This window comes from Strix aluco, chromosome 3, assembly GCF_031877795.1.
Source record: "Strix aluco isolate bStrAlu1 chromosome 3, bStrAlu1.hap1, whole genome shotgun sequence".
NCBI classification, from domain to species: domain Eukaryota; kingdom Metazoa; phylum Chordata; class Aves; order Strigiformes; family Strigidae; genus Strix; species Strix aluco.
Window position 1 is genome coordinate 128,858,303 of NC_133933.1, and position 18,586 is coordinate 128,876,888.

General features: G+C 52.0%; 1 protein-coding gene across 3 annotated transcripts; it reads left to right on the forward strand.

The window, feature by feature from the left end:
• The first annotated feature begins 2,346 nt into the window (after positions 1-2,346).
• PAQR8 (progestin and adipoQ receptor family member 8) lies at positions 2,347-17,793 on the forward strand. 3 transcript variants are annotated; one of them, XM_074820255.1, is made up of 2 exons: positions 2,347-2,429; positions 12,072-17,793. In XM_074820255.1, exon 2 carries the CDS (start codon positions 12,126-12,128, stop codon positions 13,182-13,184), a length of 1,059 nt encoding a protein of 352 aa, XP_074676356.1. In that variant the 5' UTR covers positions 2,347-2,429; positions 12,072-12,125; the 3' UTR covers positions 13,185-17,793. The 3 variants fall into 3 exon arrangements, with proteins under 3 accessions (XP_074676356.1, XP_074676357.1, XP_074676358.1); XM_074820256.1 differs by having other exon boundaries at positions 2,423-2,511; XM_074820257.1 differs by lacking the exon at positions 2,347-2,429 and adding an exon at positions 3,608-3,627.
• The last annotated feature ends 793 nt before the right edge of the window (positions 17,794-18,586 follow it).

Sequence of the window (18,586 nt, forward strand, 5' to 3'; positions counted from 1 at the left end):
GGCAGTTAAGACTAGGTTGTACCAGGCTGTGCTCTCCCTACCCTTCACAGTCATCTGATATGATCCAAGCAGGCTTTGTGCCCTCAAACATATCCTGCACACCTTAATTCCCCACCCAAATATACAACATAGAAGCATAGAATCACAGAATAATAGAATGGTTTGGGTTTGAAGGGACCTGAAAGATCATCCAGTTCCAACCCCCCTGCCATGGGCAGGGACACCTTCCACTAGCCCAGGTTGCCCAAAGCCCCGTCCAACCTGGCCTTGAACCCTTCCAGGGAGGGGGCAGCCACAGCTTCTCTGGGCAACCTGTGCCAGGGCCTCCCCACCCTCACAGGGAAGAATTTCTTCCTTACATCTAATCTAAACCTACCCTCGTTCAGTTCAAAGCCATTACTCCTTGTCCTATCCCTCCCCCCCTGATAAAAAGTCCCTCCCCATCTTTCCTGTAGCCCCTTTCAGTCCTGGGAGGCCACTCTAAGGTCTCCCCGGAGCCTTCTCTTCTCCAGCTGAACCCCCCCAACTTCTCTCAGCCTGTCCTCACAGGGGAGGTGCTCCAGCCTCCTGAGCATCTTTGTGGCCTCCTCTGGACCCGCTTGAGCAGGTCTGTGTCCTTCTGATGTTGGTGCCCCCAGAGCTGGACACAGCACTGCAGGGGGGGTCTCACAAGAGCAGAGTAGAGGGGGAGAATCCCCTCCCAATTTAAGGAATGGAAGACGGTGACAAAGTAGTATTATGGACCTTACAGGAGGAGAAATTTTAGAGGGGTGGAAAATGAGTGCAAAGTGTCACTGAGGGGGTTGGGAGCTGCCGATCGTATCCCATCCACATCCTTGAGTGAGATGACAGGGAATAATGGTGGTCCCCTGCCCACCTTCTTCACCCTGGATGTTTCCCATCCTCACTTTGGGAGCGCTGGCTCTCCCACATGCTGGCAGATGGGTGCTGGGATGTGCTGAACCTTCACCCAGGCTGGAGTGATCTTATCAGAGCCAGAAAGTCTTGCTCCTGAGCTGCCTCTCCTGCCATCCTCTCCCTGCAGAACAAGCGGTCCTTTTGTTCCCCTTGTAAACTCGTCAAAAAATAACAGTCCTGACAGACTGGAGAAGCAAAACCCGCATAAACAAGCTGACACAGAGACAGAGGAGGGGAAACAGGTACCCTGCATTCATAAATTAACCCACTCATGGGACTGTGGTGACTTTACAGCTGAACTGATCGTCATGGTTTTGACACAGTTCGGTCCAGGCTGCATAAGCCTCTCCCAGACATTTCTCAGGCATGGTTCAAGGGCCCAGACACCACTCCTGAAAGAGCATTCAGGTGCAAATCCCTCTTTTCTGGAGCCCAAAAATTTTCATGCTGTTTTTATGGCATAAACCTAGTGGTTGGCTCAAGGCCGCACTGTCTTTAGGCTGCAAATCCTGGGGAAAATCATCCTCTCCTCCATGCTTGCATGTCCACAGCAGCAAAATCAGGGGTTTTGTCCCAAATGTGAGCCCAGGAACTGGGCAGTCGGCAGCAGCACTTTTATTTTTCCTCCTATTTTCCTCATGTTGGCCTCCATCAGTGTCAGCTTGGGGTCTACATAAAAATAGCTCTCAGGAATAGGAATTTTTTTCTTTGACACCACTGTCCTAACAGTCACAGCTGCAAACCAGGACCTCCGGCAAGCACTACACACCGGGCTGCTCTGCTGCGTTGTGCAGCTCTGGAGCTCGGAATCACAGGATGGTTGGGATGGGAAGGGACCTCAGGAGTTTCATCAGTCCAACCCCCAGCTCAAGCAGAGCCACCCAGATGTTGAAGATCTCCAAGGATGGAGACTCCATCACCTCCCTGGACAACCTGTGCCAGTGCTTGGGCACCCTCACACTAGAAAAGTGTTTCATGATGTTCAGAGGGACCCTCCTGTGTTTCAGTGTGTGCCCGTGGCCTCTGGTCCTGCCTTTTCTACTTTGAAGGTTGAATCACCATCCATGAATCTCCATCCATGTGATCTCCATCCCTGGAGATCTTCAAAACCCATTGGGACACGGTCCTGGGCAACCAGCTCTGGGTTGTCCCTGGTCGCCTCTGGAGGTCCCTTCCCACCCCACCCGCCCTGCAGTGACTTTACGTCCCTCTCCCGGTGCCTCCCTTTGAGTTCCCCCTTCTCCACCCACCACCGGGGTGGTGACCGGCCGTGGGCTCTCCCACGAGTTTAAACCCCACTTTCTCCAGCTCACGCTGCTTAGGCCGAGCTCGGCTAAGCTCGGCTCAGCTCGGCTCGGCTCGGGCCGCGGGGGCCACCCCGGGGCGGGACGCGCATGCGCGGATGGGAGGAGGGGGGGGGGCCGGGGGTGGGGGGGGGCGCCGGGTGGCGGCGGCGCTGCCGGAGGCGGCGGCCGCGGGAGTCGGTGGCGGCGGGAGATCGCGGGCGGTGGGTGAGTGAACGCGGGAGCAGCCGCCGGTCCCCCCCCCCCGCGGGGACACCCCGCCAAGGGTCCCCGCTGGGATCCGGCACGGGTGTGTTTATCCCCGTCCCCCCGTCCCGTCCCCTCCCCCGTGGGTACCGCAGCTCCCTGCACCCCACCCGCCGCGGCAGGAGCATCCTTCCCCGCGGAGGGGTGGGTCACGTAGGGGTCGGGGCAAGGGGAACACCCCAACGCCTGCGGCCACCCTGCAGGGCGCGGGTGAAACGCGTGAACCTCGAGGTGCAGGGGGATGCGTGATTTCCGCCCCCCCCACACACCCACCCACAACCGAGGTCCGTCGAGCCACGGTCGGTCCTGCGGCCGGGTGGGCACCGGCGGGGAGAGCCTGGGGAGGGGTGCGTGGGGACAAATGGACTTTTGCCATAAATTCTCCCCCTCCCCACCAGCCCCCATGACCTCACAAGGGCTTCCTGAAGGAGAGAGGTGGGCAATGGGTTTCCTCCGTGTTTGTTTTTAATAGCGGCGGGTGGATTGTCCTTGCGTGACTTTGTCCCTCGAGGTGTTTCTGGAGGCCACGGCGAGGAGCCCAGCACAGTTTAGCCAGGAGCTGGGTGAAGAACCAGCGCCCTTTGGTCGCTCTGAAGCTGCGACCTGCCCGTCTCACTTGACGCGCCCCAGCTCGTGTCTTGAACGGATCGATGAAGGGTTGGTCCCTGCTCGTCTTCTCCAGGACACTTTGGGGATTTTTGGTCATATTCCCTCAATTTCCCATCTGGGTTTTTCCTCAAAACACCATGAGCATCTCACCTTCTTTCTGGGAAAAAAAAAATTGCAGTCAGTCTTGAACTGTTCTGTTTTTCATCAACCAAAAAAAAAAAAAAAAAATATATATAAGTTTGGGTAAACATTTAACAGCCGTTCGCTCAGCATCAAACCGTTGCATCTCCGGAATGAATGGAGTTGGGTTCGGAGCCTCCCAGTAGCTGTGCTGGGATGGGAAGTGCCGCAGATCAACTGGTGCTGGGCACGCAGGACCAGTGGTCCTGCACCTGCTGCTGGTTTAATGACTGTGCAGCTCCAGAGGTTCATCCCCAGGCTGCTTCGGCTGGAGCACACAGCTCTTCACTGCGCCGCGGGATGGAGATGGGTGTTGTCGGATGCTGCAGGAGCATCGTTTTGGGGCTGGGAATGCCCTGGTGTGCTTTAGGTGAGGTTAGTCGGGGGGATTGCCGGCCACAGGGGGGTTAGGATGAGGAAGGGTGCGATGCCACCCTGGCATTGAGAAGAGTGAAGTCATGAAAAGGTGATGAAAAAGGACGAAGCATGTATGCAGTGCGCAAGAGGGAAATCCAGTGGGTCTGAAGTCTGGTTTTGCTCTCTGCCGGAGCCAGGAGGGGTTGCGCAGCCCTGAATTACACCCACAGACCATGCTCCTGCCTTTGCATCGGGGAGCAGAGGGGGTGGTAGGTGTTGCAAACAATTCCTAGAAACCCACGGGCTCATCAGGCCAAACCACAAGCTGTTACACATTTCCTCCCGCTCAGCCGATACAGGTGTGGGTTAACAGTCCTGCTCGCTGCGGGATTTTCTGTTTTCTGGGCATTATTGCTTTTATTTATTTACGCTGAAGCTGCGTCTGGAGCCCCTGGCTGAGGGTTGTGTCCCTCCGGACGCAGGGAGGGATGGCTGGTGGCAGCGACGTGCCGGCGGCGCAGGCAAGAGGCTGAGGACAGGGGAGCTGCCATCATCGGTCACGTGCGTGCGCTTTGCAGCTACTTGCACGTCTTGAGTCATGCACCAGCTTAATTTTTAGCTGCCAGCGTACATGATAACCCTCGCTCCTGGGGTCAGGCCCGCGGCCCTTTAATTGCAGTATCCATTTATGCTAAAGAAATTTCTCCAGGGGAATAAATTCCCAGGAAGGCTTTTGGAGGCTGCACGTTTGGTCTGCAGCTGTACATATGTGGCCATACCTTATGTCCTCCGTCCTTCAGGCACAGGCAGTAGCAAGTGGAAGCTTGCTCCCAGTTGCTTTCCCCCTCCCCCCCCCCCCGAGGAAATCCTTGGGATTGAGTAGGGCTTTAAGCATGTGGTTGCAGCATAGCCCGTGTCCCTTGTTTGGGGGGGAATCTGCCATCTGGCCCTCGCTGGCCCTTGCTCGGGGCTTCATAGCCCCTGGAAGGGTGGCACTGCTGTCATTGCAAACCTAGAACCTCGCTGGGAGAGGCCACGGGGTTAAATAGGAGGAGGTCCCAGATGGGGACAAAGACTTTTAGTGCAGGGAAGAGGAGAGCTCGCAGCTCCAGGGGGTTGGCACAGAGCTGCAGTCTCTCCCAGCAGCCTGCTCTCTGCCCGCAGCACTGGTGGTGCGCATGATTTATATACATTTTTTTCTAATGACTGAAGCTCTAAAATCCACAACCTTAAAAAAAATGTTTTTGTGCAAGAGGCTTTTGTGGACGACAGCAAAGCTGAGCAGCCTCAGCCCGTAGGCTCCGGGAGATCTTTTGGCAAAGGCCCGGATCCCCAAACAGTGCGTGGCCAGTTTGGTTTGGTTGCTCTGCCTGCGGGCAGCGGGTTCCTGGGCTGTCCCATCAGCAGATAGATCTGAGCAGGGAGGGATTTGCTGCCTTGTTGAGGTTTCCCTGTGCTAGTAGGAGTTCCCATCTCCAGCAGAGCTATGCTGAAAGACTTGTCCCATCTGTCAGTGCTGGTCCTGTGGCTTTAGGAAAAGCTTATGGCAGTGACCTCTTACATAGGCAAACTGGCTTCAGAAACACTGTGCTCACAGGGTGTGCAGGCAGCTACTTGGGGATGAAAGGGAAGGATACCATATCCCACGGTAAGGAAGGAAAAATTTAAGGAAGGAGGAAATTCAGGAGGTGAAAGCGGGATGCAGCTGCAACAAATCCAGGCTGCTTTTTCAGTCAATGTGGGGGGGAAAACCCCAGGCAGTTCTCTGGCACAATTCCAGCTTTGGCATCAGTCGACCCACTCCATCAGTGATCCCTGCACGACTTGAATACAGCAGGCAGGGACCAGTGTGGGTGACTGGACCAAAACCGTGCCTAGGAGTGCGCTAACACTTCAGCAACCTGATGCTAACAGGTCATGGATTGGGACTGTGTCCTGGTCTCGTGCGATTACTGGTGTACTCAAAGCTTGTAAGCGTGGGTGCTTCCCCACAGGGATCTCCCACCCAGAATTGAGCCCCAAACTGATGGGGGCTGTGTTATTGTGTGTAGGAAAAGAAAGTGGGGAGCAGATCAGCAAAGGTTTAGTGAGATCAGGAAGAAAAGCTGTGGAATATTACCTCGGTCTTGCGCAACTTTTGATAAGGGATGGATTTGCTAGAGGAGATAGTTCTCAGGCAGGGTCTGTGGGTAGAAATAATGAATATTAACATTTTTGCATCTGCCTAGTGCTGCAGATGGGTTTCTTTTTTCACACATTGAGTGTATTGGCTGTGTTATCAGTAGCACCACCAAGTTTTAACCATGGTTACGCATGAAGAAAATGCAGCTGTGTTTACAACAGCAAATCAGAAATGTGCCATGGTGACCCACACCGTTCCCTGGCTTGTTTTGGGAGTTAGCAACAGGAGTTGCTGCTGGCAGACAGTTTGTGTCTGGCCACCCACTGCAAGGGTGTTGCAGCATGGGAGCATCAAAGCCATCCCAGCTGCCCTCAGAACTAAGGGTTGGATGATGTCTAGCTCAAGGTTTGGGCTCTTGCAGTAAAGCCAGCAGCTTTGTCTTCAGTTTCCTAACTTTGGATTTCCACTGCCCCACTTCGCTCCCCCCAAAACTGCAGGACCTTTAAATGGCTTTAAACTCCAACAGGGGAGGTTCAGACTGGACATTAGGAAAAAAATTTTCCCAGCAAGAGTGGTCAGAGAGTGGAATAGGCTGCCCAGGGCAGGGGTGGAGTCCCCATCCCTGGGTGTGTTTAAGGGTCGTTTGGATGAGCTGTTGGGGGATGTGGTGTAGGGGAGAACTTTGTAGAGTCGGGCTGATGGTTGGACTCGATGATCCCAGGGGTCTTTTCCAACCTGAATGATTCTGTGACCTCGGGGGCTCCCCCTTCTTGGTGGGATGCTGTGGACCTCCTCAGCTTTACTGCAGGGACACGGTGTTTGCCAGCAGCTTTGTTTTGCTCTCTCCCCTCCAAGCACAGCATTCATCGCGCCAGCTCCGCTGCTCTCATCCCCTGGACCCGTCCCAGCACGCAGGCAACGCCGAACCCATGTCAAGAGGCACTTGCTGCTCAGCACGGCTGAGCTGGCTGCTGGCCCAGCTTGCTTCCAGGCCAGAAATTGTGGGGGAGCTGACACCGCCATGGCTTCCATGGGGGGATCCTGCCATCTCCCACCGGCTTTAATGGCTCATCTGCCAGCATCACGAGACGTTCGTTTCCTGATTAATACATGCTTGGACAAACCCTGCTTCAGCAATGTGCTCTGTGTGTGTATATGTGTATACAGAAAGGTAGAATTTGAGCCAGTTTCTTTTATTTGAAATTTTCCACAAGGTTACTTTGACCCTTTTTCTTAAACAGATAAGGTTATTTTAAGGCTTGCCCTTCAACGTCTCCAGTAAATCACATCACCTTTACCTTCCAGAGCATACTAACCTGTGAAGGTCTCTGTTGGATGAGCGCTTGTAACACACCCATTGCGCTGATGTAGCTGTAACCGGGTGTGCAAGCGTGTCAAGGGAAATAAAATATTCTGTGCAGTGCACTGAGTAGTCCCAGCACTGCCTGGTGCATTACTGTGGTGCATTAAGAGCACAATATCTGGTTCTCATGGTATCCCCATTTAATTGATGGGGAGGTGTAAGCCCAAGTTACAGAAGTCCCAAGCATCTGGGCCCTCTCTGGTTCTGGGGTTTTCCACTTCTTTGATGCTGGAGTGTAGATCATACCCTGCTGCCTGCTCGGGCAGGGCTCATCCCTCACACAAACCATCAAATGCCACCTCTTCCAGTTTCTGATCTCTGCGATATCCCAGTAAGTCCCTGCAGAGGGGATCTGAGCGTTGTGTATGTCTGTTGCAGTTAGGAGGAAGATTAGCATCTGAATGGATGGCAGGAGAAGGGAGCAAGTAATATCAAGATTACACAGGAATTGCTGCTTGAGCTGGTTCGTGGTCTCTTAGTTTCTCATCTCTTGGGGAGCCTTTCCAAAACACCAGGCAGAATGGGATGGAGGAGCTGGCACTCTGCTCCCAAACTGGTCTTTCAGAGTTTGCCCTGAGCCCTTTCTGTAAGTGGTTTAGTTTTAGGAAGAGACATTTGAGCTCAGGGAGGACCAGCCTGCAGGCAGCAGGCTTTGGGATGGGCCTTACCCACTGCATCTGGGCTGGGTGCAGCCTCTCCCAGCCCTGGAGAGGTGAGCTGAGCCGCTCTCTGCATTCCTGGTGCTGTAGGAGCTGCGACGCTGAAGTTAACCCCATGTAGGAAGGGGTCAGAATAAAACCCCAGGCTTCAAAATGACCTGGACTCCCTCCAGGGACTTTTGCTCAACTCCCAGAAGAGAGGAATTCAGGAATTAATCACCTGCAGTTTTCAAAACTGGCCTGTTGCCCACTGCTGCACGATCACTGCTGTTATTTTCATGCTGTCCACCACCACTTTTTCTTTTTTTCTAGGTGAAATGCAATGCATTTATTAAAGACTTCCCCACAGTTGAGTCCCCTGGTCCTCTCTGCTTTGTTTACCAGGAATTACTGCCTTTCTGGAAGGCTGTGTTGACCTCTGATGCCTGGATACTATTCTGCAAGCAAATACATCACATTGGTACAGCCTCAGTCCCAGACAGTTAACGCTGAGGCCAGACCGGTGGGAAAATCAGCTGTACTCTGTAGGAAATTTTCTCATTCAAACCCCTCCATCAGACTGTGACCAAAAAGCAAAAGAGCTGGGAAAAGCTCAGGTTTCCAATTACTCTCTTCAAAAGGGAGAGAAAAATTGGAACGGGATCGTTCTCCTCCTGTGCCGCGGTTCTTATTGTGACTGTAATGATACAGCCTGGCCATCATCCACTCCCTCCTTCTCGCCTTGCAGCTCCCTCCCCGAACAAACGATACTTGGTTGCCGTTAATTGGGAGCAGCCAAAATAACTGAATCCCCCGGAGATGGGGGGTGAGGACAGAATCTCAACGAGACACCCTGCCGATGAATGTGGCTTTCAGCCGCTCCTACGCCCCCGTGAAGGGGAAAGAATAGGGGCTCTGTGAAAGTGAAACAGGCGGTGCTGACCTTGGGTTTCTGGGTTGGTGGTTTTTTTTTTCTTTCTCTCTCTTTTCTAACGTTAATTGCTTGTCGCTTTGTCCATCACATGATCGCTGGAAATTGCCAACTTGTTCTCACTCGTTAATGTCACAAGTTCGGTTTAAAATAAGCAGTCTACCAGGTTCCTGATTTAGCGCTGTTTATCTGACTATCAGATGTGTTTCTTGTGATTTTGGACTATTATTTTGAAAATCTCTGACCCTCCCTTGGCCTGTTAAAAACTGGCATTTTCCAGCTATGAAAGCCTGCCTGGAAGAATCTCTCCTGTCTGCTGCTGTCAGGGAGATCTGCAGCATCTAACCTCTCCCTACCTCTGCTCAAAGGCGATGCTTGCTCTATACACTGAGCTGTCAGGATGAGGGACCACGGCGAAATCCTGGCGCCAGCTCACACCACACAAGCCAGAGCCAGCCTGTGCCCGGTACAGAAGCTGTCTGTCTACCCCATATCCTTGTCAGCATGCAAAGCAGGCGGGCTGTGGATGGTGGAAGGGGCGATGTGCCCCTCGCATTGGCATGCGTCCGTATGCCCAGGCTTGACTGCCGTCTGCCTGCGTGTCTTCTGGTTGCCTTTGCTCTTTACAGGCAGGTTTCTGCGTATTGCTGCCTCTCTGCAGGAGATGAGCGCTCCAGTCCTGCTCCTGTGCAGCTCACCTGCCCGGTCTGTGCCGTATCTGAGCTGGGTTTCAGTTCCTGATGTCCTGGGGTCCACGCTAGCATTAGTCTGTCTCCTCCAAGAGGTGGGGAGCTTCAGTATGCCCCTTCTCCTTGTGCCTTGCCACCATGATCCCCATCTCCAACATCAGGGCCTAAAGATCTTTCTGGAGGGTTTTCCAGTATCCTGCTGGGATGAACGGGGATGAAGATTCAGCTCTGAGCCCCCTGTAGTGGGCCCAAATCCTTGAACGATACTTAGTTAAAGGGAAGCTGGGAAATGGTGAGCAGGTGTCCAAGCCCTCTTACTTGGGTTATATTGAGCAACTGCTGGGAGAGGTGTAAAACACAGGTTAACACACAGGGCAGAGGAGAGTAGGACACATAAAGTACTTCAGAGTCTGTACTCACACCTCTGTACGGGCCAAACCTGTGCATAAGGCCTGGAGATCATCAGCTGGAGAGAGCAGGTGTCTGGGCACTGTAGTGAAGGAGATGCAGTCGGTGTGGGAAGGGAGCTCTTGTCTGTGCATCTAGACCAGGAAATCAAACACTGTCTTAGTATAGACTGTCCTTTCCACCCTGACGTGCTCAGTCTCCAGCCAGTTTCTGGCCAAATCATCCAAAGGAGGTACAGGGCGATAGAGGGTGAGTACTACAGTGCTGCATAGGTGGGGATGGTCTCCTTGCTTGGGCTTTGCCTTACGCTGAAGGTGAGGCCTAGAGTAAGTTGGATGAATGAGCCTTTCTTCATCAGCTACAAGGAGTCAGAACAGACTGGCTGTACGTTAGAACACCATCCCCTCATAGGAGTACCCCAGGGTCAAAATTTGCCTTGCTTCTCTAAATTTTGGCATGTATCCCTATAGGGATACACAAGCTGCTGAATGAACTGCATGTCCCATCACAGATCTGCACCCCGCAGACACTTAGGAGAGAAACAAAGTCTTTGTGAACGTGCACAACATCAAACCTCCCAGCAAGGGTGCTATATTGTGTTATGCATCTGTAAAACTAAAATGCCATTTGCAGGGACCATTTTGCCCTCTGTTGCTAATGTAGCTCCATCAAACTCATCAGCCAGATTGCCCTGTGGCAAACAAGGGGAAAAAAAAAAAAAAAAAACCAGCCCTGAGAGATGCTAAGGCAGAAAGCCTGGAAAGTGCAGGGAGAGACAGAATTGGCTAGAAAATGTAACTTAATTATGGCAACTCCCATCTGCTAGAATACGGAAGCAACATGAAAATATTTTGTCTGTTATCAGAGGCTTTGGGTTGCTAGAGGAAGTGGGATTTGCAACCTAGTTCAGAGTCTGCTCTGACTTTGCTCTTTGTGGTGTCTCCCCTGGGACTGTTTGACAAGTCCCACCTCCTGCTTTCACTCTCTCTTGCTGTTTAACACTGTCGTGTCCTCTATCGCCACCCTGGCATGGGTCTCCCATCATGTGCCCACGCAAACTATTCCTCTGTCTCACCTCTGGCAGCAGCTGGTATCTTGATGCAACAGAAGAAAAATGCATCATTTCCCACACTCAGGCAAAATACTTATTTGTATTTACTTATTTTTGGCCGTTTCCATCCACTGCAGCTCCGGTTGGGTGCATATAAGCTTAGGAGTCAGGCCTCACTCCTGCCGACATGTATGTGTTGGCTGCACAGGAGTAACCACAGCCCTGCAGAGTCTGGTGGGGCTCCATCAGCATCAGTTTTAGTTCAAGCATGGTCATCTGTGTGATGAGTTCTCTATTTTGTGCGGCATAAACACCAGCAGAGAAGAGAAATATCTAGGGTGAAAGGGAAACAGAGGGTACTGGGCATTAATTCAGTGCTGTGAAGTAGTCTCCAGACATTAGGAACCTGCTGTGCCCTGAATCTGAATCTTTCCAGCCAGAGCTTAGCCATGCTGGAGGTTGCCAAGGAGCAGAGCAGGCAGAGGAGTGCCCAGCGGTGGGGTTTGGCTGCTCTGAGCATCCAGGCAGCCCCTCAGCACGACTCCGTGGATGTTCCCAAGGCTTTGATGCTATACCCAAATCGCAGCCAGCTCTGCTGTGGAGCCCCTCATTTCTCCATCACCTCCCAGTCCTGCTGCTTCTTACACATGGAGGGAGGAGGGCTGCAGGTTTGGGACCGTGGACTTCTCCCCTTCTCCCTCTGCCCCACTCACTTGCAGCAGCCCCAGGCGTGCAGCCCATGGGCAAGTTGTGTGGCAGGGAAGCCGAGCTTATTTGCAACCTCCACAGTTCATCTGGGACCCTCTTCACTCAGGTGCAGAAAGGCAGGTTATCCCTTTGATGAGTAATTACACCCCAATTTTGTCCCTAAGCGGTTTGTTTTGGGGAAAGGGGTGAAAAATCCACTCTGCAAATCATCAAGTGCTTTCTTGACATTAACTGCTTCTTGCACCCCCTTATTGACAGCTCCTGGCTACTTCTAAACGTGCTCCAAGCTGAGCGCCCGAGGAAGTGGGGAAGAAAGGCAGGCTTGTGGCACTGCTGTGCCCATCTGACCTAGGCTGAACTACAGGGACAGGGCTGTGCCATCCTTCTCCGTGATGAGTTTAGGTCTGCCAAGTCAAGAAAAAACCCTTTCTCCTAAGAGAAAGCCAGTGTCTCAATAGCACCATGGTCATCCCACCCAGAAATGGCAGCACGCCCTTCTCCCCCGATGCATCACCGTTAACATTTCTTCTTTCTCCCCTCCTTGCAGGGCACGAAGACGGCATACCCCAAATCTGGGCTCCAAGCCGCTGCACGCAGCGAGATGACAGCCATCCTGGAGCGGATCAGCACGCTGTCCCTCAGCGGGCAGCATCTCAGCCGACTGCCCAGGCTGCTGGAGGATGGCTTCCCCAAGATGCCTTGCACGGTCAAAGAGTGCGAGGTGCCGCAGCTCTTCCGTGAGCCGTACATCCACACCGGGTACCGTCCCATCGGCCAGGACTGGCGGTACTACTTCCTTAGCCTCTTCCAGAAGCACAATGAGGTGGTCAATGTATGGACTCATCTCCTGGCAGCGCTGGCTGTGCTGCTGAGATTCAAGACGTTTGTGGAGGCTGAGCAGTTACCTGTGGACGCATGGTCCTTGCCTTTGCTCATCTTTGTCCTCTCCTCTGTCACCTACCTGACCTGCAGCCTCTTGGCCCACCTTCTGCAGTCCAAATCGGAGCTGTACCACTACACCTTCTACTTTGTGGACTACGTCGGAGTCAGTATCTACCAGTATGGTAGTGCCCTGGCTCATTTCTACTACAGCTCCGACCAAGCCTGGTATGACAAGTTCTGGCTTTTCTTCCTGCCAGCAGCTGCTTTCTGTGGCTGGCTGTCTTGTGCCGGCTGCTGCTACGCGAAATACCGGTACCGACGGCCTTACCCCATCATGAGGAAGATGTGCCAGGTGATCCCAGCCGGCCTGGCGTTCATCTTGGATATCAGTCCTGTGGCTCACCGGGTGGTTGTGTGTCACCTGGGGGGCTGTGAGGAAGATGCTGCTTGGTACCACACGTACCAGATACTGTTCTTCCTTATCAGTGCTTATTTCTTCTCCTGCCCAGTCCCTGAGAAGTACTTCCCTGGCTCCTGCGATATCGTTGGCCATGCCCACCAGATCTTCCACACCTTCCTGGCAATCTGCACCCTATCACAGCTGGAGGCCATTCTTTTGGATTACAAGAACAGGCAGGAGATTTTCCTGAAGAGACATGGGCCTTTCTCTGTTTATCTCTCCTGCATCTCTTTTTTTGGCCTTGTGGCTTGTAGTGCCATCACAGCTTACATCCTGCGATGCAGGATCAAGGACAGCCTGGCTAAAAAGGACTCCTGAGAGTCAGGAACATGACAGCCATGACATCACCGGGGTGGTGAAAATCAAGAAAAGGGGCATAACATATTAGAGACATAACTGTCTTATTTGCCTAACACGCTGTGACTAACCTTAGGGACCCTGGACTTGGGTGGAGGGCTGGAGACTTCATGCTGGATGCATTTTCACAGCAGGGACTGCCTTTTGCCATCCAGGTGGACATGGAGTGTTTTAAGCCAGAACAAGTCACTTAACCAAGGATGCTGGAATAGGCAGAGGTTTCTTGTTCATTCTGGTAAACCTGTGGGTGATATCTTGCTGAATGTCAGGGAGGGCAGCCTGAAGGCTGTAAGACTGTAGAAGGGTCTGCCAGGGCTTAAAACACAGTGGAGAATGCACCATGAGGACCACAGCTGGATGTGATGACCTCTCTGGGTTTTGCCATCTCTGCTATCCGTGGGAGACCTGTTACTATCAAAGGCAGTAGCAAGGTTTCAGGAGGAGTCTACGTTTCTAGGGCACGTGTGGCACAGTGGCTGGTATAATCCTTTTCCTGCTCCAGCTGGGCTAAACCAGGTTCTCTCTGTGGTCTCCTTGTCAAATATCTCACCACCAGATTGTTGAGGTGTCTTTGGCAAAGCATGTTTGGAGACTTAGGCCTGATCTGGGGTCCTCTAGGACAAACTGGGTTTGAACCTGAGCCCTGTGTCTGCCAGTGACTGGTGTGGGTCCAGCACAGGTGGGGATGTTAGGTCAGCTCCATCTTTTCTGTGTGTCTGCACCATCTGCAGCAGAGCTGCTCATCAAAACCAAGGAGTAAGGCTGTCCCAAGGATTGCTAACAGGAGCTGGGGTCTTTCTCAGCAGTTTGAATTTGACCTAAGGTAGCAGCAGTGCGGATGGCTGTTTGGTAGCCTATGACACAGGTTTTCAGCGGCTCCTCACTTCCATTCTAAGTGCTTGGTTGCCTTTGAGGAGCTGGGCCTGGGCCAGGTTGGAGATGGTTTTGAGCCTTCCTCAGTAGCAGTGGCAGAGGTTGAGCACTCCTGAGGCCATCAGCACTCAGGGCACTGGCCCCAGGAGGGGAGATGCTTTTGATGCTGGGTGCATAATTTTGGCTGCTTGTGTGACAGGTTCATGCATTCCTGCGTAGACTGACTGTATTATCTGTCTAGGGAGCCTGAGTGATCTCAAACACCGTCCATGCCATGTAGAGTAACTCGGGTGTGACCTGTCTGATCTGGGAAAGGCTCTGGGCCCTGGGCCTCCAACAGCCCTACGGTGGTCATGGCCAAAAGGGTATGAAAGTGAAGTAGTCTTTATTCCCCTCGTAATGGTGCTTTTCAGGACACCAAGCAGTCCTTGGTGGGCCTCATGGGAAAGCTGACCTTGAAGCTGCAGGCTTGCTTTTCTCTGACCAATGGGACCGTGAATCTGGCACGTTTTTATCAGCACTAGATGAAGGTAGAACAGCAAAAGGCAGGAGCAGGGTGAGAACATTAGGGTCCTATGCAACCTTGGGCTGGGTTTGTCCTTCAGACTTGGTGATTCCTATGTGGAGTAACAAAGATAGTAGTCAGGGACACTTAATGTCTGTGGGTCACTCCTGTCCAAGGTGTAGCAAGGGTTGGTTTACCATGTCCCCCACTAGATGAGTCTCTCTGTGCTTGCTTGGGGGGAATATCGGGTATGGAACCACGCTGTTGCACTGAAGTTGGTAGCACTTGCAGGACAGGATGCTCAGAGCTAATGCAGAGATACGGTCCCGTGCAGCCTCGATATCTACTGTTCGACCCACCGCTTGCTTTCCGTAGTAAACCCTGGTATGGCTCCTCCCGGCTAGACACTGTGAAAGACCTGCAGCCTCAAATGCCTTGACATCTGGCAAATTCCTAGGAGGTATAAATCTTTTCTGAAACGAAGGAATCCATGGAATTATTCCAGCCACAGATTTGTCTCACTGAACCTAAGGGCGGGCAAATGAATTGTGATTGCTGGTTCTGAGCAGGCAGAGGGTAGGCTTGGGGATATGATTTGTCACGACAAGCACTGATTTCTGCACTTGATCTGTTTTTGAACGATTGAGATGTGTGTGTGTTTGTGTATGTGTGCGTGCACGTGATTTATTATCCAGAAAGGCTTTGCTTTTGGCTTTTATATCTGCAGAGCCTCCTAGTTGGGTGAAGATTAGCCTGAAGGAAACAGTGCTGTGCTGCTGGAGGAGCAAGGTGCGCCAGACAACAGTGTCTCTGAAAACAGATCTATTCATAGGTGCTTTGCTGTGTCCTGTGTTTTGTGGACAAATTTGAAACTCACGGCCCTGTTGACAAATTAACTACAAAGCAGGAGGGAAGTAAGTTTTGAGTACAGAAGAAATTGTGGGAAAACCTTTGGGAGGTCATCTAGTCCACCCTTTTTTCATCACTCTAGGCCACCTGGTTTGCATCCAGTCCAGCTTAGAAATTAATTACTTCATTTCCTATGGTGTATTTTGACAGTACAGCCATGCCATGACCTAACAACAAATTTGCCTCAGGGGAGTGGCAAGTGGGGATGGTCCCACTTACACCTCATCGTACCTTTTCCCATGCACAGAAGCTCATCTCACCACCGAGCGAGCTGGTGCCAGATGGACCGGCAGAAAACCAGTCCTACTGAAAAAATGTCAGTAATATTCTACTGGTTTTAACTTTCAGCCGGCTCACTTGGACAACACTGCTGCCTGCAGGGAAGGGCCGGAGCAGAGGCCAGCAGCAGTTCCTCCTTGTGCAGCAGCTGGTTGCTCAAGTTGCTAAGCTGCACCGATGGACTGCTCCCTCCATGGTCTGCATGGCTTTGCTTGTGGGTCTCCTCCCAGTTCGGGGAAGGATGTCCAGTGGGAGCAGTGCTTCTTCTCACAGGTTAATTTGCCTTGTTTTTGTGGTAGGTAAAGCAGAATAACCTACTGAGTGTGGATCTGGATGGATGCATCTGGGCTCCTGTGCAGGAAGGGGAGTAAACCAGGCTGGTCCAGAGCTCCTTTCTGGGGTAAAACTGAGAGGGAGTGGGCATTGCTGCTAGTGGCAAACCCTGCTCTGCTGCTACCTAGAGTTATACTGGTCCCAGAGGAAGGGATCACCCAGGCATTTCCTTCTTTAAGTGTTTGAAAGTAGACAACATGTCCTGCTCTTGTCAAAGGAGGATGAGTACATTAATGCTGTCTGGTTCAGGGACAGGGAGAGGAGGTGCCCACATGGCCCTTCCAAAGTATTTCTGGTCTTCTATCTTCTCCCTGGTGCAGCAGTAGTGAAACTTCTCGTGGAGCACTTGTGTGACAGTGGTGGTGTTTTTCCGTATTCTCACGTTACCCCTCAGGTGAAACCACTCATGTCCCCCTGTGGCCCTGCACTCAGACCTGGAGCCGACCTCCTGGTTACTATGATGGGTTGATTAAGCAGGGAATTTCAACACAGACCGCTGCTGCTGTGAGGATGCACCCTCGTGTCACAAGGGGCTCACCAACACTGGAGCTTTCTTCATCCCTGTCTCCATCCTCCTCCTCTTCCTCCAACCAGCTTATTTCTTTCCTTCATCCTTGTGCCTTATGCACCTGGCTGCCTACCTGGGCAGACTCCACGTGCCGTGCAGTCTGCTGCACCTCAACCAGGCCAGGACTGGGAAGTGGCTGCCGATGCCTTCCTGAAAGCCCTGCTCTTGATCTAGGGGAGACCAGGGCTGGGTCCAGAGAGGGTAAAAGTGCCGCTGTGATAATTGCTTGGCTTGTCCGAGAGCCTCTCAGGGCCACCTCCTTGGGCTCACTGCTTGGAGCATGCCTCCTTCCATCCCAGTGTTCCTCTAAGGAGGCATGGCTGGGAGGGGTGTCCCCATGGCAGGGTTTGGTGAAGAGCTGACCACCAAAGGTTGGGCACATCTGAGATCCTCAAGGGACCGAGGTCCTAGCCCCCTCCCCCAGGAATCTCTGGTCCTGAGATAGTATTTTTGCAGATCTTGCAACCTGGATCTGTACAGAACAACTGAGAATTCATCCCCATGTGCCTTATTCTATTCCTTTTTGGGATTCATCCTGAAGGAACCTGAGGCTCAGAGGCAGCCTCTTCGCTGTCTGCTGGTCCATGGTTGCTCTTAACAGCTGCTACCCACTGACAGGATTTGCTTGGTGTACGGAGCAGAAGGGAAGGATGGAGAGAGGTGCCTTAAACTTATATTTATGCCTAGTGATTTGTGTAACAAGGCAAGGACAGGTTCCTCATGTGCCTTGCAATTTACATCTTTTACTGACAAGATTATTTTTAAGCACTGTTTGTTACTAAACAGAAGTACAAAAGAATTTGTATTTTTTCCCTGGGAAACAGGGAAGGGTATGAGTGTTCTGTATTAACCATCCCCTTCCCAACTCCCATCTGCTGACTTTGTATTGTTGAAAACATTGATAATATTTTAAGCTTTGTACTGTACTGATCATTATTTAAAAACCTTAGTGAAAAATAATCTGTAAAAGCAAAATGATTGGTGTGGTGTGAAATTCCCCAATGCACAAGTACAGAAGGTTATGAGTCATTAGGAAGAAAGGTGGTTAATAATTATACAGTGGATATATTAGAGTGAATAATAATTATAACAGTAATGAATAATCGGGTGTGGTTTTATCTGTGCATCTCAAAGCACTTTGCAGGTTTCACTGTAACTGATTTTCATTTGCTTTTCACAAGGGAGGTGCAGAATGGCTGCCCTGACACTGATGAGAGGGATTTAAGTTCATCATCCACAAAAGTACTTGGGTGTCCAGTGTTCCTGAATTTCTATCAGAGGTATCTAGTGATTTGGTGGCCTGGCACCAAGGCAGTGCAGCTTCAGTGGCCAAGTTGGGAATACAAGTACCTGATCAAGCAAAACATTTCAGCATATGCTTGAATTTAAGTACAGAGACACAACCATTGATAGAGAGAAGGATATCAGTCTCTTAGATGTGAGCCTGCCTGAAACAAGGCTAGAGCTTCTGTCCTTCTTGCTGACAGCTGTGCAGAATCACAGACTGGTTGAGTTTGGAAGGGACCTCAGGAGGTCATCTGGCCCAATCCTCCAGCTCAAGCAGGGCGACCCAGAGCCGCTTGCCCAGGTCCATGTCCAGATGGCTGTTGAAGATCTCCAAGGATGGAGACTCCACCACCTCCCTGGGCAACCTGTGCCAGTGCTTGGGCACCCTCACACTAGAAAAGTGTTTCCTGATGTTCAGAGGGACCCTCCTGTGTTTCAGTGTGTGCCCGTGGCCTCTGGTCCCGGCACTGGGCACCGCTGGAAAGAGCCTGGCTCCGTCCTCTTTGCACCCTCCCTTCAGGTATTTATATACATTGATAAGATCCCACCTGAGCCTTCTTTTCTCCAGGCAAAACAGTCCCACCTGCCTCAGCCTTTCCTCATAGGAGA